Source organism: Rhinolophus ferrumequinum, chromosome 6 (genome assembly GCF_004115265.2).
Source record: "Rhinolophus ferrumequinum isolate MPI-CBG mRhiFer1 chromosome 6, mRhiFer1_v1.p, whole genome shotgun sequence".
Classification (NCBI taxonomy): Eukaryota; Metazoa; Chordata; class Mammalia; order Chiroptera; family Rhinolophidae; genus Rhinolophus; species Rhinolophus ferrumequinum.
In genome coordinates, this window is record NC_046289.1 from 32,119,288 (window position 1) to 32,143,405 (window position 24,118).

The 24,118-nt window shown below is 38.3% G+C and overlaps 1 protein-coding gene across 3 annotated transcripts in view; it reads left to right on the forward strand.

Moving 5' to 3' along the window:
* The window catches only part of PPP2R5E (protein phosphatase 2 regulatory subunit B'epsilon), a 135,457-nt gene that overhangs the window by 65,844 nt on the left and 45,495 nt on the right, over positions 1–24,118 (forward strand). For all 3 annotated transcript variants that reach the window (XM_033108112.1, XM_033108113.1, XM_033108114.1), the window contains exon 3: positions 8,421–8,617. In XM_033108112.1, the coding sequence (XP_032964003.1) occupies positions 8,421–8,617 (197 nt within the window). The remainder of the gene's footprint in view (positions 1–8,420; positions 8,618–24,118) is intronic.

Genomic DNA, 24,118 nt, shown 5'->3' on the forward strand with positions numbered 1-24,118 from the left:
AATTTATTAAATGTTATATTAAACTTTTTTCTCTATTCTTCAGTATAAGTTTATTTCCAGAGGAATAAAGTTTTAGTTCACATGTGAAAATAACATTTAATATATACAATTTATTGACTCAGCCTGAGTTTATTATGTACCTACCAAATTCTAGAAACTTCTGCAGGGGGCTGGGTATTAAAAGATGAACAAGACAGATGATTCATTGGTTTTAAAAAAAAAAGTCCCAGCATAATGTCCTTGAATGGGGGTACGTATAAAGTTTTATGGGAATTTTTATGTTATAGAATTTCTAGGGACTACATGGCAGCTGTGAAGTGAGATACTCCTATGTTATTGTAGGTATGTGATCATCTTCTCAGCTTTTACGGTCCTCTAAACACATTTGAAATTAGTACTGTCATTACAGCTAGAACCCTGTTACCCATGCTACTAGAAAAATGTTGGAACAGGGAGTGATGTGACCCAGAGATTCCCAGATACAGGCCAGTGGAAAAGTTTTTACTGGTACTGAGCAAAGTGAAAAATTAGTAGAAAAGAAGGCATGTGGAAGGAGAGAATATATGACTGTGTGTATATAGGATTACCAAGCCTACTTGTTAAGGAAGGGTTGTCTTTTGTTCTGAGATTGTGCTTTTTCTTCTTTTATGTTTCAAAAGGTCCTTTCTTTTTATGAAATTATAGTGAAAATAAATGGTGGCTAGTTATTATTGTAATTCCTTTACCTAAAAAATAGCAACCTGCTTTTTTTTTTTATAATTTTAAAATTATGTAAATAAGGTATGGGAAATCGTCAACAAAAGGAACCACTGACAGATACTTTAGAAGGTGGCATCACTCTTGCAGCCCACTCCCCATCCCTCCCACCTGCATAGCCCAGCATGCTTCAGGAATTCGTTGTATTTAAAAGGCCCTGGTCTCTATCTTCCTGGTGTCTCCATCTTTGGAAATCAGCCCTTAGGCGATGAATTAATACTGGAGAGGTTGACAGTGTCAGAGGCTTTGGTGGTTTCTGTCCTGTGGGTGAACTTGGTGGCAGGAAAGTAATCTACATCTATAATTAGGAATTGTTCAATTTTAACATATTTTATTTCTTGTCCTGACAAATTTCAGTGACTGCCTTGCCATTGGAAGATAAAGCATGAAGGGTTGGAAATAAATACTTATTAGAGAGGGTGTGTGTGTGTGTGTGTGTGTGTAGGTGTGTGTGTGTGTGTGTGTGTGTGTGTGTGTGTGTATTTATTCTGATTGGAACATAGTGTCAAAATACTGTGAGTCCTGAATCCTGTAATTTTGAGTACGTGTTGATGGGCTTTTGAGAAAGACAAACTGGAGAGATCCATGAAAGAACAATAATGCTGATTGTCCAAATTGGGAAGAATAATTAATATATTATTATTTAAAACTGTAATTTACCCACCTACCATTGTTCACTAGTTTAAGGCTGATTTTATGCTATTTAAGTTTTTAAAACATGTAAATACTTGTAGAAAAGTCAATCAAAATTTCCATTACTTTAAGATTATACCTTTTTTAAAATAACTAACCATGACAATTTATACAGACCTCCAGTGGTGGTGGTGACTGTTACTTGCTATTATTTATTTATTATTTATTATTTATCACATCGTCATCATTATTATTGTTACATGTGGACTCCGGAGTGAGACTTCCTAGACTTCTGGGTTTGGATACCAGCTGCAATCCTTACTAGTGGGAGATGTTAGGCAAGGGACTTAGCTGTTCTGGGCCCCAGTTTTTTCATCTGAAAAACTGGGGTATTAATAGTGGCTACACATAAGGTATTCTGAGGATTAAAGGGGATAATGTACGTCAAGAGCTTAATGCAATGCTTTGCAATAGTAAATGTTCATTATCACTGTTGTTATTTTTATCTTGAAATACCAGTCCTGGCCTTTTCTGCCTTTCAGTTTGTTGTTTAATTAATAGTCACACCTTGGTCTTATCCTTTTGATACTATTTAATCTGTGTAGCCATTCTGTGAGACATGTTCTTAACCTTTAAAAGAAGTGTATGCTAATAATCAGCAAAGTGTTTTTCTATTTTTTTAATAAATTGGAAAGAGTTGTAAAGGCAGCCAACTCTATTCACTTATTTATAGCTGAGGCCAGGAAGGAACGCTTTCACTCTTGTAGATGCTTCCAGGGACCTTTCTTTGCTTGGAAATGGAAAGTTTTCACTGTTAGCTTTAAATAAACTGAGAGAGAAAGAATTTCAAAGGTGAAAGAGATGAAAGAAAGATGTTAAAGTTATTACTTTAAAAACAGCAGTTTTCAACTGTGGCCACTCATTGAAATCACTTGAGACGCTTTTATACAAATACCCAGTAGTGGAAGCACCATAACCACCACCACCACCACCACCGTCATCAACAAGTGTTTTTAAAACGCACTGCTTTAAATACAGTAATAAAGTAATTGGAATGGTCAAGTATTTAATACTTATTTTAGCTAACATGTTAGTTTATTATTTGCTTATTTACATGGAAGTGTCTGTATAATCATGTAATATACTTGGATACAGTTCATAGGACATGAAATCTAATTTTATTATTCAATTCATTATAAAGATTTATAAATAATATCTCTTTGTTTTGATGAAATATTGTTGGTTAGATCTGATTTTTGGGGGTGTCAAAGCAATTTGTTAAAATAGAAGCATAGTTCTACTACCATGTTTCCCCAAAAATAAGACCTAGCCGGACAATCAGCTTTAATGCGTCTTTTGGAGCAAAAATTAACATAAGACCCGGTCTTATTTTACAATAATATAAGACCAGGTCTTTATGACGTGATATGATATGATATATGATATGATATAATGTGATAATACCGGGTCTTATGTTAATTTTTGTTCCAAAAGATGCATTCTAGCTTGTTGTCCGGCTAGGTCTTATTTTTGGGGAAACGGGGTAATAAAATAGGACTCTTTAAGTTTCCTGAAATATGTGCTACAAAAAGAGACTGCTGTCTGTATCTGTGTTTTGAAGTAAATTTGGTGTCAGGAGTTTGGCAGACCACACGGACAGGCAACGAGGCATTGTACCACATGTGCTACCATCCACACTTCAGTTCTTCAGGGCTAAGTCAGCTTACTACTACTTTAGTGCTAAGCTCTCCCTGGTACTGTGGGACTAGTTCTTGTAAATACAGGCACATATGCCTTATGCAAATAAAATTCTCACTGACTTTGCTGAAATTCTGGAGGGTGTTATGTGAGGGACGGATGGCATACATGGATGGGGATTTGTATATCTTAAGGAAAGTTCTAAGGGATGGGGTGGAGGGGATCAGCACCACATTTACATATTCAGTCTGTGTTGGTACCTTTATTTTTTTTGTGAGAGTTGGAGAAATGGATGTAAAAGGGCTGAGTAATATCTTAGGGCATTTTCAGGTGAAAAACATTGTTAATTTAGAAAGATTTAATTTCAGATCTTTTTAATTGAAATAACTGGTTATAAATACTGTTCATTGGTGTTTCCAGTGTAAACATGACCATTTTTTTAGAAATATTTATTTACTGTAGTTCCACACACATTTTAGCAGACTATGTGTAAATAAGTTACCAGCCCCAATTTTTTTTCAAACCAATCTGCCTTCTTCCTGTGATATTATGGCTAATAAATATAATGATGTGGGCCTTCTTTATTTATTTGGTTGGCATATTTGCAAGTGTGACATTAACATTCTGATTTTCAACAACTTCAGTTGACTGGAATCCCAGAGCACCGAATCCAAAGGACACCGGGCTCGTGTTTTGTTTCTTTTACCTTTGCTACCTTTTGCTTTGCAAAGTCCTGACTCAGGCCCCATGGGAAAGTGGGCTGATAATGCATCCATGATTCTGTGCCCCAAACATTAGATGGTGTGGAATAATGTGCGCGCATGCAAACACATCCACGTGCACATGTGGTGGGGGTGGGTGCATGGGCTGTGGATATAATGTCTATAATTCCTGTTTGTTCTTATTTACAAAGAGAATCTTTGTCTCCTAAGTGAACCTGCATCCTCCCTCTACTGTTCAATTCTGCGTCCATTTTTTCATTACTTGTGGCACTTGTAAATTTTAAAATTATTTAGATACGAGCACCTTGTAGATGGGAATAGTTGTTTTCTCTAACTTATTGATGGAAGCTGATAGGAGAATGCTGGGAGATGGTCATAGAAAAGGCATATGGGAAAAAATGACTAATGCTGAAAAGGAAAGAGAATACAGTGAGAAATATAACTGCCAAGTGGATTTACCACTTATCTGGTGACTATATTCTTTTTTCGGGGGATGAAAAACGTTCTCTGGAAATCAACTTAATTTTAAGGGTTGTTTCAGAGCAGTGGAATCTGACTTCATGGAGTCTTATCAAGCTATGATAATTAGATCAGTTATTCTTCCCTTTAAACAAATAGTAACGTTGGATGGATGGGTTGTTGTGCTAACGCCCTTCATGGTATTATGTAACCACTTATTGACTTCTCATTACTTATGGTTACCATTCTATAGGATCCCTCTCCTGGGCTCAGGGATAGCCTGTGTAGGCCAGAGGTTTCCAGTGGAAGAGAGACGACGGCACACGCACCCATCGCCTGGTCTGCTTTGATTCTAAGATGACCTTTCATTTTTCTATTTTACATTTATTTCTAAATGGCTCTCTATTTTTTTTCTTCTTTAATCTAAGTTACTTCAGAAGTGTTTAGATTTTCAGGTGGCTTGGATTTGGAGTGGGTAGCTTCGAGTTGTTAAAATCTTGTGTTGCTGCATTGTGGTAAAAAGGTACTGCCTGTCTGTTTTCTTCTTTTTGTCATTTATGAGATTTTCTTTATGGCCTAGTACCTGATATTTTTATAAATGTTTCTTTAAAAAGAATATTTGTATCTGCTTCTGGGACTGGTTCCATAGACGTTAAACTTTTATCTTTGAAACCTCTGGACTATTCAGAAAGTGTTCCTTGTCTGATCCTGGCCTTCCTACCTTTTCACATTCTACCTTTTATATCCCACTGGGAACTAGGGAGATGAGGACAAAGAGGCCGGGAGCAGCATAGCTATGTGGGGCAATCCAAGGGCCAATACGACAGAGCCCTTTTCTCAGACAGTTAAGTTAGGGCATCCTTCAGCATGAATGAACATTTTTTTTAAATTGGTTGCTGTAAAAGAATTGGCTCTGAGGAAACCTCTCCCTCCCTTTTTCATTTGGTCAGTCTTGATTACTTAAATTCTTTAAGAAGAAGAGATCATTTTTGAAGAATTTAGTCTGCGATAAAGGATAAAGCATAGCTTATTGCTACATACATTAGTCTCTGGGGAATGGCTAGAGGTGTGAGTGAGAGAGTGAATAGCTTCAGCCTGATTCTCTATGAAAAGGGCATGTTGGAGTTAATTCGTTGATTTCTTTCTGCGTCCTTCCTCATCTTTTCTCTTTGCACATATGTACTCTGTTCCATGGAATGTGGTATTACTCTAACCCTTCACAGAGCTTGAATGTTGCACAGTGGTGAAGAGTCCAGGCTCTGGAGCTAGTCTGCCTGTGTTTGAATCCTGCCTCCACTGCTTTATAGCTCTATGACTGGGCCAGTCACTGAATCTCTCTGTGTCTTGGTTTTCTCATGTGTTAAATTGGGAGTAGTACCTACTGCATAGGGTTGTTGTTGGGATTAAATGAGCTATAATAATGTGGACGTGCTTAGAATGGTACCCAATAAATATATCCAGTCGAATTCAATAACTGTAAGCTATGGTCATTGTTCCATTAGGTAGGTAAGTAGCCTGCTTCACATTTGTCTATGATATTACATCAATTTTGGATAAATAAGGACCTAACTACCTAACATTAAAAAATGCACTAAGTGTTAACTGCCTGAGTTTTTTAAATAGCCAAATATATGAATCTCTTGAGTATTTATTCAGTGACCGCAAAGATTAATTGTTGTTGTCACTGCTTAAATACAGTTTCCTTTTTTGAGGAAAGGTTATCATTTGTAGATGTTTTCATAATTAATATCTGCCAAGTTACAGAGTTCTTCATGGTCTGGTTTTTAAGATTTATTAAACTTACTGTATTAAGATAGGATTAATTAAAATTTCTCCTGAAAATTTTAACTTTAATGTAACATTAATAAGCTTTTTCTTGTTCCCTATACAGCATCAAAACTTCATTCAGCTTCCCATATAGGGTCTGATTTAGAACTTAGAAGACTTTAGTCATTAACCATAATGCTCCTGTGCATGTAATTAGCCATTGGTTAAGGATATATATAGTCATGTTCATAAGCAGCCCGCTTAGTTTTTGTTGATTTTCTTATTTTAAACAGTGCAGCAAGTAACAATTAAAGAGAAAGTTTGATCTGACTGAATTTAGTTCTTATGGTCTAAAGCTAGATCTTTTGAAAGTGGGTAAGACTAGGGGCATAGAATGAGACATATCTCGTGGCTTAACTCAAATCCCATTAGGCCTTTGGGGACCTATGGGGATGGGAGGGGAAACTCATTGGTTAGGAACAATTTCTAAATTTATAACTTGTTTGTTTTTTTTCCCCTCAAAGATTTTATTGGAGAAGGGGAACAGGCTTTTATTGGGGAACAGTGTGCACTTCCAGGACTTTTTTCCAAGTTAAGTTGTTGTCCTTTCAATCGTAGTTGTGGAGGGCGCAGTTCAGCTCCAGGCCTAGTTGCCGTTGTTACTTTCCATTGTTAGTTGCAGGGGACACAGCCCACCATCCCTTGCGGGAGTTGAACTGGCAGCCTTGTGGTTGAGAGGACGCACTCCCACCGCCTGAGCCACCAGGCTGGCCCTTATAACTTGTTTTTGCCGAGAGTAGCAGTGATGCGATACACCTTCAAAAATAATTGACTACTTCTTGTTCCCTTCCATCTGGTAGAGAAGTCCTATGCTTTCAGTGTCCTATCCATTCTCATTTAGGCTTACTCTAAAGTTGATGTCAACATAGGCAGTGTTTGGGGGGGAATCACCCCTGAGGTGCTGGGTACCGGGGCTAGCACTTGGGTTGTGGGATGTGAGGAGTCATGTGGGCTTGTGGAGAGGAGTTATGTGGACCCTGTGAATAGAAGCCTAGCCCTCACTCTCTCCTGGGGCTGCTGGTGGCTGTAAGATGGGTGCTGTTAACTGTTGAATTTACCTCCACTGAGCAGGTAGCCCATGCTTTGATGCCACTATAAAGCATTTACTTGGAGGCTGACAACTAAGGGTGTTTGCAAGTGACTGGCCAAACATTGTTAAAGTCCTTCTTGAATAAGTACAAAGGGAATATGAGAGTGCGGTTAGAGACCCGGGCACGGTGCCCAGCTCCATAACTCATTCATCGTGGGACCTCAGTGACGGCTCTATTTTTCTTTTTGCAAAATAGAGAATAATAATATAATGCCACCTGCTTACCTCTAAGACTGTTTTGATGATTAATGAGTTAATCGCCTTGGATGAAAGCAGCTAAGCTTACTCTGGTCATAATTGCATTGCCTGTCTGGGGAAGCTCCGGTTTGGGGGATAAAATAGTGGAAAGAAGATAGCAATGGCATGGCTATCTACAACTTAGTTGGCGTGTTTCAAGTTTAACTATAGATCAAGTTTCCATTCTAGCTGGGGATTTTAACCTAAAATTTCTACATATTTTTTAGAAATGACACCAAACCAAATGCTTGACCTGCTGTTTGTGAGAAAAGAACAGATGCTTATTCTGAGAACATATTAATAATGATGTTAGTGATTTTCTCCCACTGTAATGGAAGCAGATGTGTCAAAAGAGAGAGCATAGATTTTAGAGATTGCTTTTATTGTCCCATTACTGATGTGCTCTTTTGAGTTGGTATTAGTTCATTTTGTTGATTTTTCACGTTTCTTTGACAATGAAACCTTATAGATATCAAGCCAAAACAAAACCAAAAATATAAACACATACACACACACACACCAGTTGCTTTAAATACCAAGGATGTCAGCATGAAATTAAAATGAATCGACTGACATTTCTGCTTTGGAATTTTTTAGTAAAACTAATTTAAACCAGCAGTGAAAACTTCTGGCTTTTACCTTATAATGGGAAATTTGACCTTTTTCGGTGTTTTTGGCTTAAGGATGTTGACATTGGGGTGTTTTTGGTTAAAATTTGCTTCAACTCTCTAATGGCTCTTGGGATTTTGGCCAGTCTTTGGTTGTGGAATAGCAATGCTATCAATTCTGATGGTACCATGTAGTTTTCAAAGATAAGGTCTGAAGTAGTGGATATGGTATCCCCTCCTGCCCATGTGTAACTGTTAAAAAAACAAAACAAAAGACGGTTGTCATGTGATTCTTATTTTTTGAGCTTGCTTTTGAAGTAACTTTCACAGAGAATTCCTGTTACCTAGAAATTGATGACAGACTTACACCATTTCCTTTTTTTTTCTTAGACGTTCCATCCTCAGAGCAGCCTGAACTGTTCCTAAAGAAACTTCAGCAGTGCTGTGTCATTTTTGACTTCATGGACACGCTATCTGATCTTAAAATGAAAGAATACAAGCGCTCCACTCTTAATGAGCTGGTGGACTACATTACAATAAGCAGAGGCTGTTTGACAGAGCAGACTTACCCTGAAGTAGTTAGAATGGTGAGTTTCTTTTTTTCGCCGCGGACACTTTTCAGCACCTTCCATAGCGACTCACAGGTGTATTTATTGCAGAGTCAGGTCACTGGCGGTCACCTCCACAAAAGAGAGCCAACCTCCTGAGAGCTAAGCACAAATAGTCGGCACAGTACTAGAATTTGAAGAGCATTCTTTCATGAAAATTCAAATCCAGAACTTTTCATCTACAACAGTATTGGAGAAATGAATGACTTCAAACTATGAAGCCAAGATTGCCAGGGTATTATTATTGGATTTCTGGCACTGGGAAAAGAACAGACACAAGAGAATCAACGAAAGTTTTAGCTCTGAGTTTGAAAAATATTCTAGCCAGTTGGATGTCTTGATTTTGTTTCCTTCCTATTCATTGTGGTATATTAGAAATGGCTTTAAGCTTAATAAAATTGTGATATATAGAATCTAGTTAAAGCCTCTCTTGGCTTCATTAAGCTAATCATCTTGAAATCGGGGTGCTGTCTTTCATTATTTTTAAACAGTTTTTGCACTTTGTCTGATTGTTAGGAGTTAAGAGAAGAAACATTATTAGCATAATGCAAGTAATTATGTTCTTATTGTGTCAATAATTATATTAGTTTTTCAAAAGCTGAGCCAAAATATAGTTTTCTGTTAGATTTCTGGGGGAGGATTGCCCTTCTTGGCATCCTAGAAGATCTTGGATCTGTAGAGTGCATTCTGTTTGGGGGTGGGGGTTGGGGGAGGATAGGGGCTGGTTTACTAACTGGTGAAATTGTGTTGCAGAGATGCAAAAGGGTCAGTGCATATTATCATAACTTGAAAAACTGTGACTGATATGTGAAGGTCATTTCAAAACAAAATTCAATATGTTCCTCAGATCCATATCTGAGTGTATATTACATTTTTGTTCATTTACAGGAATATAGTATAGAATGTTTTGTAGTTATCTGTTAACGTTGTGACTCTTGAGCAGTGGTTCTCAACCAGGGGCACTTTTGCTTCCCAGGGCACTTTGGCAATGTCTAAGAGACATTTTTGGTAGTCACAACTAGGGGTGGGAGGGGGAGTGCTACCAGCATCTAGTGGAGAGAGGCCAGAGATGCCTCTAAACATCTACGACGCACAGGACAGCTCCAACAACAAAGCATTCATTACCTGGCTCTAATTGTCAATATTGCCACTCTTGAGAAACCCTGCTCTGGAGTTTGCATGCTGCCTCTTAACCTGATATGTAGCGTCTTCTCCAGTCCACCTGCCTTCTGCAGAAGATGGGCCCTTGGTTTTAACTTCCTCGTATCCTTAGCCAACAGAGGCATCCACTATAACTTCCTTCTACATCTTTCCATGGATAGTCCTTGAAAATATCAGCATATACAAGCGTATATGTACCAATACTGTTTTTTGTAAACACAAATTGGCATAGTATACACACTCTCTGTACCTTGCTTTTTCACTTATCAATATATAATATATATCAGTACATATAAAACTGTGTTATTCAGTCTTATGGCTGCATAATATTTCATTGTGTGGATGTACTATAATTTATTTAACCAGTATCCTATGACTATCCTTGTATAGACATCAGTATGCACTTGTGTGAGAACATCTGTATATTTGCTGATTTGTTTTTAATAGCCTTTCTTTCCCCTGCTGTTTCTGGACCTTCATGTATTCCCTGCCCCCCTGTCACTAATTCACTTTCTTCCTTTCCTTTCAAGACCTGGCTTAACGTGCTACCGTTCCTGAAAAGCCCAGAGTTTTTTCCTTCCTTCAGTTTCTCAGCTTCTTGGCAGCTCCTCCTTTTAGGTTGGGTTGATTTTTTTCAGCAAATTTGTTCATTTGCTGCTTTTTAAAAATCCTTTCACACATTTGTCTGATTTTTCTCAGTAGACTCTAAGCACTTCTAGGCAGGAGCTATGCCCTGCACATCTCTGTGGCCTCATAATGCCACCTAGCCCAGGCCTACCTCGACTTGGTTGAATGAGTAAATGAATTTCCTTTTGAAATATGAGCATTTCAGGCTCTCAAGTCATGATTAAGATACTGAATGTCATTGGATTCTACTCAGTTTTTAAACCAAATGTTTGGAAAAATCCCAAAATTCTTTCATTCTTATGAACCAGCTTGGTCCTAAACCAGCTTTGGTCTATTAAAGGAGACCATTTTCTCTTCTCCTTTACCACCTCCCTCCACCCTTTTGCCCTGTCCCACCTTGCCAAAAAAATGTTTAAAAAGATTTCTGTCAGTTGTGGTGAATGTGTATTTAAAATATACTTGAGGCCTACCTTAGGAGGCGTTGAATTTGTAGCATGCATGGTATTCTAGGGCATTAGAAAATTAGCTTTGTAGGTGGTAGTTTATGGTTCTCAAAGGTGTAATTTATTTTTCACATATCATGATTTGCGAAATTGCTAACGACTAATTTTATGTGGTTCTTCAACTACTCAGGGCATTTACAGAGGAGGAGGTAGTGTGGTAGAGTAGAAAGGACTTTGGAACCACACAAACCTGGTTCAAGCACCATCTCTGGCCACACTAACTCTGTCACCTTAGATGGAGCCCTCCATCTTTGGGGCCCTCAGTTTTCATGTGGTGCTGAGAGGTACGTAGGATTGGGGGGAAGTTGGCCATAGTCCCTCTTACCCTGTGCCATGAATAGTCCACCAAAGTAAAATTGTTGTGCTTTGTTTGTACATCAAGGTTCTCACCACCTCAAATATACATATGTACAACCTAGTAAGCAGAGTGCTTACTACCCTATAAGCAGGGTTGGAACCAAGTTCCCACTTGGTGCCCTCCCTTCCATTTTGCCACCTCTGAGCACCTTGTACATAGAAATTTTGGTGCTGCTACTGCTCACTTTTCCTTGTGTGTCATACCTGCCTTTTGGTATTTTGTGGGAATTTGTGATGATGTTTGAAGCTCTTAGAACAGTCCTAACACGTGGCAGACATTCAATCAATATTATAATATTATCATTGTATTTTGATAATTTTCTTAGTAGATACTTGATTTTACAATCATTGGTGGATCCCAGAGTTCCTGTTGGTGGATTTAAAATGCTCTGCCAGCTAGATGTGTACCCCGTTATCGCAGTTGTTCTCAAATTCTCTGATTTAAGATGACCCTGCCTGTTGAACACTCCCCACCTAGTCCTCTTTCCTGTTACTGTAAAATGAAACTGCTTCATTAGGATTAGTGAAGGAAATGGCAGTACTTTTAATGAAATATCAATGAAGCCATAGCGAGGTTTTACAAACCAGGACAAGTAATGACTTAGGACATGTTCTGGTGTCAGCAATATTACCCAAAGCTTTTGCTCCAACCTGGTGTGACCTCTATTTGAGAGTGGCTATTCCTGTTAGGGGAAGGAAAGAATGGCAGATAAAAGTAATCTATGAGTTGTGGAAGCCATTTTTAGCATTTAAATGAAGTCTGGATACCACCTCCACGCTGCTAGAATTAAGAAAGAAAAATAACTCTTTATGTGTAAACAAAATAAACAATATAGCACCTAACTTACCTGAGGAGTAGTGTGGGGTAATGGAAAGTACCCTAGACACAGACTGTGGAAAGCCACTGTCCTCGTTGTTTACTGTCCACTTAACTAGTTGAGATCTTGGGTAAGTATTTCCTCTCGAAGCCCCAGTTTCTCCTGTTATAAATGGAGGGACTTCTGGTGATTTCTCACATCCTCTAGCACTGAAAACTACCAACTTTCTCAGTCAACACAGTCTAAGAAATTCAGAATGGGTTCTACCATTCTTAAAGTTTACAAACCTTTGTCCAAAGTAGTTGCTTAGGTAAGTGGTTTGTTGCATGTATTTCTCCTGGGGTCATATCTGATGGAAAAATGAACAGCAGGACTTCTAGTTCCTTTAGCTTTGGCACGTTCTGCTTTGTATCTTCTCAAGTGTCAGGCTTCTGTCCTTGAGTCAGTATTTTTACCACATTATGCTCATGTTTTCTTTTTTATTCTGTTGCCATGCATCCATTTGAAAGATTTCTTAGAATTTCTGGCTCTCCCAGTAATCTTGTGTTAATTTTTTTTATTCAAACTCAAACTCTGTGTATTTTATATTCTTTATATTCACATATCTTTCTTTTCGAAAATGTTTCAGGAATACTTCAGATGTGAGAGATGAAATTTCTTTGGTGAAGACATTGGTTTAGTTAACTGCAGATAATGTTTATTGAATGACTTAGAACCCCACTTTTACATTTTGATGATTAAAAAAAAGGCACGACCCTGCTCTGTCAACAAACTCACAATCAGGTAGAGAGGATACTCATGTGAACAAATAAGATAATGTCATATATGCATTAATAGAAGTATGTACAAGGTGAGGAAGGCGTAGAGAAAGGGTGATAAATCAGAAGTAGGTAGGGGTGGTCAAGGAAGGCTTTACAAAGTGAGTAAAGCCTCAGTAGGGTGTCAAAGGTGAATACGTGTTTTCCAGGTGGCTGAAATAGTGTTGAAATGAGAAAGAGAACTGCATGATGCAAAGGAATTCCCCAACACAATAGATTCAGAGAAACACAAATAGTGCTGTGTTGTTCCAGCATTGAGAGAGAGGGACAGAGAGTGAGTTGGGGAACTGGAGGAGGTGAATGGTGGCAATTGAAGATGTAGATGTGAGCCAGATCTTGAAAGAACCTCACAATGGGTAACCATTGAAAAGTTTTAAGCAGTTGCCTGTGTCAGATTTGTATTGTAATGGCAGCAGGTCAGATAGATTGGAAGGGCCTGAAATTGAAGACAGAGAGGACACTGTTATGGGCCCACTGTATTAGAGAAGTTGTGGGGGCCTAAACCAAGCACAGATGTGGAAGTAGAGAAGGAGAGGAAGGGTGGCATTTGAGACTCACTGAAGAGATAAAATGAAGCCATTTCACGTTTGTGTGGATGTTTGTAGTGTGAGAGAGGAAGGGGTCTAGGATAGCTTTGGGGATTAGGTAATTTGTCGTACTGCTGTTTGAGGAAGGTACAGCAGGAGGGAGAACAAGTTTTGGGTGGAGGCTGAGGAAATGATTTTTGATGTGTTAACTTTAAGGTATGGGAGACCTAGATATGGAAAGCTAGAGGTAGAGACTGGTAATTATCTGCATGGGAGTAGGACAGGGAGAAAAAGAAGTGATGGGATTCCAGGTGATACCAGGGAATTGTGCATTATCAGTACAGTGGTACAGGTGGGAGCCAGTGGGTTGAGGAGTGCGTGAAGTAGGAGCACGTTGAGATGATGACCGTAGACAACGGTTGCACGTACAGTGATGCAATCTTGAGTGTACTCTTGATTAGAGTACAATGCTGTCACTTCTCTCCTGCAGAAAGTATACCTTGTCGCACTTGTTGTTTGCTGTTACTATTTTCATATTTTGTTTTTATGACTTGGGTTTTCTTGGTTTCAAAGTCTGCCCCCTCCCAACCTGTGGTTACAGCTCTCTATACCTCAAATTATAGAATGTGATTTTTCCAAAGCTAATATAATTTTAAGATAAAACATGTTGAACAATTTTTTCGTCTTTTCTATTGAAGTCTTTCCTTGAGTCCTTTATATTGTTTCTTGGCCACCACTAACTTTTTTTTTCCCACTTCCAAATTATACCCTGTCATTGGGTTATCTGAGTGCTTTATCTTTTGTACTTTCTTTGATTTAACTGGAAATCACAACTCTGGTTATCCTCTCAATAGAATAATATGGTTTTGTAGAAAATTATGAAGTTGTAATGAAAGGTCTCAGAGTCTGCCTACACAGACACTTAGAGGAGTGCTTTGTTAATGTCACTACATACTCAGTTGGCTGAAGGACAGAGTTTCTTTTCATACAATAACAACTATCTAAAAGTAGCCTTGGGAACGATAGCTACCAGGGGGGAATATGAAATTTCCATTTTTCATCTTCCTATTCCTTGATAAGGAATATAACTACACAACCTGGCCAGAATTTGCCTTGGAGGTGACTCTTCAGCCCCAATGGAGATAAGATGTGAGCCTTTGAGGGGGGCTGCAAGCCGGTGGCGGTGGACTGCTTACACGATTGGAAATACATAAATACTGCAAGAGAATGGAGTGGTGTCTGAGAAAGGCATTTGGGAACTGAAGTTACTGGTAAATTTTGATGATAGGGACCTGAGAAATAGATTAGGAAGTAAAGAATTCCTTGGTGCTTAGAAAATAATTGAAGGTTATGATAATAAAGATTACCAAAAGACATTTTTAGAATGAAATCAGAAAGAATTCACTGCTCAATGTTAGGAGCAGATTGTTATCATTTGTAATTTACCAGAGGGTGGAGAAACTGGCAGGCCCTTTGTGCTTTCCTTGATTACCATTTTTAACCATCTGTGCTTCTTTAGTTAATGCTCATTTAGCAGTATTCATTTAGCATCGTGGGGTGTCCACAGATTGGTTTTCATGGGGGTCAGTGGACTCTCTGATGTTGACTGCAAAATGTTGTGTGTTTTTGTGGTAAAAGATTTGTAGTCTTTGATTAAATGTTCAAAGATTGTTGGACTTGAAAATGGTTTAAGTTTGATTTTACCACGTGTGCAGTGTTCTACTAGATGCTGCTCTGTTGGAAAATATAGGATGAGATTGAAAAGGAGCAGGGACTTCCCATTTATGGCAGTAATGAAAGAGGAAAAATGAAGTCGTTAGAATGATTTCACCAAAGAAGCCCACCAAGTCTGGAGTTTTCTCTGTGGTAAGGTTTCTGGTAGTGAATTCAATCCTTAAATACATGTCTGACTCTTCAGATTTTCTGTTTCATCTTGTGTCAGTTTTGGTAGGTTGTCAACAATAGTTACATAGTTTAGAGTTGCAGTCAAATACTTAATCCTGAGATTCTTCACAAAGTTGTGTACTAATGATTCTTAACCCTTTTTCCTGTCCTACAACTCCCAGCCAGTATGTAAGTGCATGGTGATTAGGGGGGTGGGTGGGTGAGAGGAGCTCCGGAGGAGGGGTGTGTCATTCAACACTCTATTCCGCCCAAACTGCAGTCCTTGAGATGAACCTGTCCCCCAAGTCCATGTGCTGCCTCCATTCCTCTTCTCTCTGTCCCACCATTAGAAGCAGGCAAGCTCTGTCAGCAGACAGGGCATCCTTAAGTTGCTTGGTTAGCCTGAATTTGCAGCAGGGGAGTTAGATGATTGGAACATCCTTCTATCTCCATGATTGTCCCTAATCCTTGCAAGCACTTATGTGTGTACAGCCCGCTTTTCCTTTTTGTTGTCTTTCCTGGATTGGTGGTACAGACAGGCAGACCTGGGCCTAGTCCTGCCACTTACTTAGCTGTGATCTTCGATGAATCTTAACCCTCTTAAGCTTGTCACCCTATTGTAACTTTATGAGGTTGTTGTAATGTCATTATTATCATCGTTATTCGTGGTATACCACCTCTACCACTTCTGCTAGACTTACCTTTTTGATGGATTAGTCAGTTTTTCTAGTTATAATGGAGTCTTGCTAGCCTGACAGCTTTTTTGTCTCTTTAAGGTGACTTTCCATATCTTTTCTCCTGACTGTTGGTTTTAAAATTAATTCTCTCTGGGAAATTTTATTTTCAGTTCTTTTTTTTTGGAGGACTCTGTATGTAAATCTGCATGTGTTAGTGTGTATAATTATATGTATATGTACATATACTGTCCTTAGTTAACCTAAATGAACATTTTCTTTATATACTTGTATATTCGTGTCCACACTACATTAATAATTTACCATTTCTCTCCTGCAAACATTCTCTCTTAAGGAATCTTGACTTAGTTTTTATTCAAATGTGCTAAGGAGCCGGCTTTTACTCCGGAAGCAACTGGGCTACTCATGATTGCTATTTGGTTCATTTACAAGCTGTCCTTCTGGCTTAACTGCTTTACAAATCGTTCAGTTTTCAATGTACTTAAAATTGACAGCTGTGACTTGTCTAGCGCTGATCTATCCAATACTATCATCTCACTATGAGGAGAACACTTCTACTCGTCCCCTCACTCCTCCAAGCTGGCAGGATAAGTTACAGTACTGCATTCAAGTTTCTTTTTTCTCTCACCTTTCAATTTAAACTTGAGACTGAAATTATGGTTATAGGTATAAGGACTTCTGAAAAATCCATCAAGAAAATGGATGATAAAATGATTGGGAAATATTGCCTCTGGTGGGTCCTGGGTAATTCTAGCACTTGGTGCTAGTTTATATGGTTCAGCTGTCTCTGTACTGAGGCGAGACAGAAATGAGCGGGACTTATTGGTTGATTGTCTAAGGAGAGAGTTGGTTACACTACAGTGGTGCATTATTAGCAGGAAAAAAAAATCATGGAGAAAAGATGTGTCCTCAATGTGGAATTCTCAGAGACAGTAATGCTTGAGGCAAGAATTTGGCAAGAAAACAATGAGCAGGTCATTTCCAGGAGGTAGTTGGCTACTGACCAATGTGAAAAGCCAAATTTGATCTGTACATGAAAACAAGAAATATGCTATCCAGTGACTTCTGCAGAGGAAGTTGCCTCTGGAAAGTAAGGATAAGATAAGGGACTTTTAGAGTAAAAATGTCATTATAGTGATGAACAGAGAATGTGGGGGTTGGCTGAGCAGTGGAGAAGGGAAAACTGGAAAGACCAGAGCCTAAGGCAGCAGGCAGATCCTGGGCAAGGAGTAGCATAGCCAGGAGAGTAGGGGTGACACATAGAAGAGGGGATGTTTCTGAATAAAAATAGGACTGCTTATAACTCTTTGGTAAGTTGGAGAACGGGTTTATGTTTTTAATACAATGGATAAGCAGCCTATATTGGAGAATGTTTCCTAACCTTTCAGAATGTAGGTAACAAACGGAGTAGGGGCTGGACAGATAGTGTTAGGTACTAAATGGGCTGCTTTGAAATGCTGTGGAATTTCCCTTTCTGAAGAATTTAAGGCCTTTATGAGAATAGGGTAGAATATTCTGGAACAATGTAGGCTTCTTTCTTTTGTGGGAATTTTTGGCTTTTTCTTCTATAAAAGAAAATTTTTGTTAAGCTTGGACACTAGAGAAGGTCTGGAAAATTGAGTTTTGTATTTGTACTAATACTAGGTACTAAGTGGGGAGTCTGTTATGCCCTATTCTGGAAAGTGGGAGCAGTTATTTGAGGGGTAAATTAATCGGAAGGCAATGATCTAAATGCACATGTAAAATAGAAGCTAACAGTGTTGGTGGGCAGTTCCTTTTTCTAGAGCCCTCTCTTGGTTTCTTTGTGAGGAACTTACATCCACACTCCTGCCTCCTCCCCTCCCCCCATGAGGCCGATAGGCCTCACTGAGGCCTGTGAGGGAGGGCTGTCCCGCCTCCCTGGTAGTGGCCTAGTTACGAAGCAGCACTACCTCCTAAGGAGCAGTATTAATCTAGGAGTATGGTCAGATGTCTACAGGTGTGGTTTTGTTTTCAGTACCCACCAGCGAGTTTAGGGCTTTATTTTACTAATGAGTGGTCACAGAGACACAGAGAGACGTATACACCTACACAGAGCAGGGGACAGTGGCAGTTTTGGTTTTGTTTTCTGATTGTTTTTAGTGATTTAAAATAAAAACCTGTATTCAATAGCCAGAAACATACATCAGGAGCCTCAAGTGGTGTGTGTGTGTGTGTGTGTGTGTGTGTGTATGTGTGTATTTAAATTCAGAATACAAGAGGTTTAATTTTTCTTTTAGCATTAGCTGATTCTGAACCATAAAGTGGTCAAAGCAGGTGTTAGAATATATGTGTTCTCAAAAAAGTTGTGTGATGTTATTGTTTTATCAACTTGTGCACTTTGGTTCTTACAGATATCACTTAGTTCACCAATTTTAGTACTTTTGGGGGATTTAGGACCCTTAGTCCACGCACCAGGAAATGTAGCCAAAACCTGGTATCATCGGCCAGCCTGTGTGGGGCCTGAGTGCTCGATGCGAGCGCCGGCAGGGTGAGGGCCTGCTCTGTGTTTATACACAGTAAGCACTACGCCTATTGCAGTGTTTACACCTCTATTTTTGGATTCCAAGGTTTAATATCAACAATCTTCACTTTTGGATTCACTGCTACATTTCCAATTTTGGAGACAGTGCAATATTGTTGTCTGTGTGTGAAATATTATTTCCCAACGATGGTTTTACGTGAGGATAACAGACTCTAGAGAGAATTAATTTAACGTACTGTCACCATTTCAGCAGGTAAAACATCTCTTATTTTAAGCAAATTTAATCTTGAAATAGAAGCCTAATGGGAATGGAGGGTTCATGGTTGGAATTTGTGGGTAATAAGGTGGGGAGGTAGGGATGGGTCTAGATTACGGAGGTTTTTGGCAAGCTGTGCAGGAGGTGAGACTTAATCTTGTATTGCAGACATAGACAGCAAGCAGGGAGTTGCTACAATTTTTGAACAGGAGGTGAAATGTAAATGATATTCTTTTTCTTTAGCCCCCACAAAGAAAGTCTGTGCCCTCCGCCAGCTCCTTTAAGGACGTTTTGGCTGTGAGATTTAACCCAGATGGCCAATGGCAGAGGGCTGATGTCCTAATCTTGTCAGATGATGCCAAAGGAAGAGGAAATGGAGAGGAGTATGGAAAGGAACTCCCCATCTCTTGTATTTTTTCCATGTGCTTATCAAAAAACAAGGAAACCAGAGGAAAAAACTCGCCCATAGTTTCATTATTTAAATTCAATCGTTCACATTTTGGCCAATTTCCTCCTAATCTTATTTTTTTATGAAGTTTTCCACTTAAATTTAAAAAAATTATATATACTTAATATGCAATAAACACATCATTTCTTTGGCTTAGATAAAATAATATTTATTATTTCACATTTCGAAAACCCACAGAAAGAGTAATTCTAGTGTTATTAGTTCATTCGGTGGCATGATAAAGTCATCAAAAGTCTAGGTTCATTCCTTTTTCCTCTCTGTCACCTTCAGCACGTTGCTTTTGTTCTCTTCATGCTCGCAAGTTGGCTGAACCAGCTCCACAAATGGCATTTTCAAACAAGGTCTGCAGGCAGTAAAACAGGAGTTTTTCTGCCTTATGTGGTTTACTAAAAGAGTGAGAGGACTTTTCTGGAGGTCATCAGGCATCTCCTCCTGTGCCATTGGCCAGAATTGCATCTCATGCCCTTGCTCATCTCTTGGGGAAAGGAAGATTGGCTTAAACCAGTTTTAATTCACCCAAAGTGGTTGGAGAGAGACCTTACCTCCTTGAAAGGATTTATTGGATTAGAGTGGAATGAAGTTGGGTTAACCAGGAAGTTGGGAAATAGCTGTTGAGTGAGGAACAAAACACATCATTCTAATGGTTGCCTAATACGCCATTATGTGGATGTATCATTGCTTACTAAGCTATTTTCCCAATTTGGGACATTTAAACTGTTTCCAAATTTCCACTATTAAAATTAATACTATGATGAGCAACAATGAAACGGTGTGAAGGCCTAAATAACATGTCTTGTTGATAAGTTGCGTAAAGCAGATAAACGAGAGGAAGAGTTAAAGAAAACTCCAAAGGGTGAGACAGATGGGGAAGGTGAGAAGAGAATTCTCTTTTACGGGGACGAGGAGGTCATTGAGGATGAGATTGGTTTTGACTGGATTCAGTTTGAGATCTAGTGAGATGTCAGAACTGCTCTATATGTAACTAGAAGTACAGAATTAAGACATCCGTGTGGCCTAGAAACAGAAATCACCACAGAAAAGATGACAACTGATTATTGAGAGGAGAGCATCATGCCAAGGAATTCTCCTTGCTCTGCCTTGAGTTCTAGTGCTGATTGTTTTTGAAATTTGTTTACTTGTTCATTGGGTGACACGATGACTCTGAGGCATTTGTTTGATATCTGTATTCAGTATCCCAATGTCCAGAATGTGCTTTTGTTTCACGCTTTCTCATTCTGAGAAAGAATACTGAAGTGGAAATCTCTCACTTTACCTTGGCTAAGGTTAGAGCAGCTGCCATTTGGTTTTCTTGGATTCTTTCCCACTAAAACGGAATTGATATATTCGCATAAGAAAATAAAATTATTTGACTTAGCACGATTTCGTGGAGAATGGAAGAAATAACATAATAGGAAATAATCACCAACTTTTGAGTAAGTAGCGGGAACTGAATGCATGTGTTTACTTCCTTTACTTCTTGAAATTACACAAAAATTACTGAAAAGAAATAAAATTCACAAGAGCAAAGCAAAATGCAGAGGAGATCTCAGAATCAACATTTTGGAAACTAGAAAGTTAGTGAACTGGTGGTCTCTGCCTTGGCCGATCACATAAAGCAAGTAGCAGCAAGGAAAGTCTGGACATAGCCAACACATACCACATTAACTCCAGGACGGTTTAGAAAGATAACTTAAAAAAGTAAAGTTGCATGGGGGCAAAAGCAGGAGACTTGGTGGAAAGTTTATGTTAAGAAGTATCTGGAACTCTTGATCCTATCCCACTCCCCCAACACCAGCCAGACATGTGACTGCTTATCCTAAATCCCAGCAACAAATGGAAGAAGGTTTAGTCTATGGAGAGGCTCAACTGGAGGGAGTCTGACTCATGAGGCACAGCTGAGAGCAGTGGGCACCTTTCTGAAAGTAGGGGAGCACATTGAATGGGATTGTCCTCTACCGCAGTCCACCACTGCTCCCAGATCCCTTGTCTCTACTCAGGAGATAGGTGATTCTTCTGGAGAGGAAAAGACCCAAAGGCACCAATTAAAGGAGAGTGCCTAGAGGGGTGAAAGTTAATGGTGGTGTGGAGATCGCCCAGCCAGTCTCAGTACAGGCAAACCCACTACTCAGTGCCGCCCTCTCATACAGAGTTCCATTTTAAATATGACTGGATGTGGCACTGTAACAGCACTGATTTTCTGGGTTTGAATCCTCTCTCCTGGCAGGATAATTACTGCTGTCAATTATTTTTGCATGTTTTGAACTTTATATAAATGTGCATGGATGGGGCTCAATTCAAATGTCTTCCTCCTTCCTTTGCATCCCCCCACCTCCAGTCTCTTCCAGCCTTTGTGGCATCTCTGTCATCTGATAGGCTTGGATACGTCAGAGAGAGTGGAACAAAAGGGTCCTTTCTTGTCTTTTCTTCACATACTTTCTCCTGCTTTTCTCATAACTAAATATTGATATATTCCTCAACACTGTCCCTTGTATTCACACTTGATTTATTCAAATTCTATTGATTCTCTGTTCTTGATCTCTCCTTGACAGATTCCTTTTCTCTGTACAGTTGTCAATATTCTGTTCCTTCTAGAAACTGAGTGTCTAAAGAGAACAAATTACTTTCAGAAACAATTATTTTATGTTAAATCCAGTTACACCAATTGATCATAACAATTATCAATTAAACACTTCTACCAACAGCAGCAGCAGCAACAATAGCAATGAAAACAGATTTTTTTAGTCTGTATAAATCAGAACAGTGTGTATACCTAGTAGATTTTGAGAGAAATACTTGATAAAGGAAGTATAAGTAAAAAATGATACCCTTGTGAGTTAGGAAAATGAAAATGCCCAGAATTTCTGTTACTTAATCTTGTTTTTTTGAATTTGGCTACATATTTTAAAATTCTAATTGGGCAATATAAATTTTTAAACTTCTTTTTTTTCTTATTATTATTCCCTTTCTTCAACTGGCTGTTAAGCATCTTTTATCATTTTAAGATGTTCCTTCTGCCTCATTTCAGAAATCAGCTTTAAAAGAAGAGCTGCTGTGTCCTAGAAAGCCCTGCTAATACAGTTTTAAAGTGTGGCAATGTATGTGTAATGATAATAAGGTTGTAGACATTGACTTTAGAAATCTTTTAAATGTTCCTCTAGCTTTCCGGATGTTGTGAAACAAACCTCACAACTGTCACAAGTACATGTTGTTTCTTAGTCACATGTAGACAGTGCACTCTATCTTTGGTTCTGGTTCAGTGAATGGTTTCTCAGAGGTTTAGAGCTTTGTCCACAAAAGTGGTTTTATGATAAAAATGTGTACAACCTTACTGGATGACCATACCTATGTGTTTAGTCCTTACTGTGTTGTTGAGACCTGTATGTGTGGCAGACAAGGGCATTGTGGGGATCGTTTTGGCTCAAGGAATCATATTTAATTCAAGTGAACATGCTTAGAGTAATAACTAATGGAAAATCTTGTCTGAAAATTTTTATCGTATTCATAATATTCCATAGCAGTGACAGTTTCATATTTAATATCTTAGCGAATAAAGTTAGAGCTGCAGTGGATGGCTCATGATCTGGGAAGTTGTCACAACAATCTAATTAAATTTCTGCTATTTAGAATAAGGTCTTTAGGATAGGGATCTTGATGGTTTCACAAGTTCAGATAACTTTTAAACAGCTGTGTTTAGTCACAGATAATCGAGGTTTAAGAAGAAACTATATACCTAGTCAGAAGTGGAAACTATAGTAGATTTATTGTGGTAATTAAAATACATAGTTTAGCTTTAGAACAAATTACTGATTGAACAAATTGCCAGTGAATTAAATTAAGTCCCAATTAAAAGTTTAAAAATTTTGCCATTTTTTCCCCTAATCAAAGCATTGTCTTAAAAGATATTTATCCATAATTATCCGCAATTACTTTAAAAGGGGCTAAGAGTCAGATTTGGAAGGTTCTTTAACATTGGGATCATTAAGAATTCTTAAGTTTGGTGTTACCAAAAGTAAGTTAATATATGTATGTTGCTTATTATTGTTTTTATGCTATAAAACATAGCATAACAGGGTATCTAGGTAAACTTTGTTAGAATTTAAAGTAAGTTTTGCTTGTGTACACATTTTTTGTTTTGCATGTAATTGTTTTTAAAAATTGTATCCATGTTTACCATGTTGATAAACTACTGTGAGATTTTCCTGTTTTCTTTCAGGATTTCGTTTTGCCATATCTATTTAGATGCATCTGTTGGGCTAACACAAAATACCATGAGAGTAAAGCATGATGACCTAGCATTTACTGGATCCTCCCTCTGGTTCTAAATGCTTGATTAAATAATTTTGTTCCTTTTCACTATATGATGGATTATGTAATGAGTGAATGAAGAAATGAACTGGATGAAAAAATTCAGGGATATTATTGAAATCATTACTTAACATGAGGTCTTAATACAAATAGTGCTAAAGGAATAATGATACTTTAATTTGATTGAATGTTCTCTATTGAACATCATTCACTTAGTCCTTTATTTTATTAGAAAATTTATTTTTTAGATATAATCTCAAGAAAATTCATTTTATAGCTATCATGTCATTTTTGTATTTACAGTTGATATACTTGCAGTATTGCATAATTGTATGACATTAGTTTCACAGATAAAAGAGAAATATTCTTGAGGTCAGCTCATTCATCAACTTCTATCCCAGAGCAATGACACCTAATCATCTAGAAACTATTATTGTGAAGCACAGAGAAGATGATTTAAGTTGCCTTGCTATACTGTCGTAAAAGTGGTCCCCTGATCACATTACATGCCTGTTTACCTAATCCTTAAATAATAATAGTGCTAACAAATATATAAC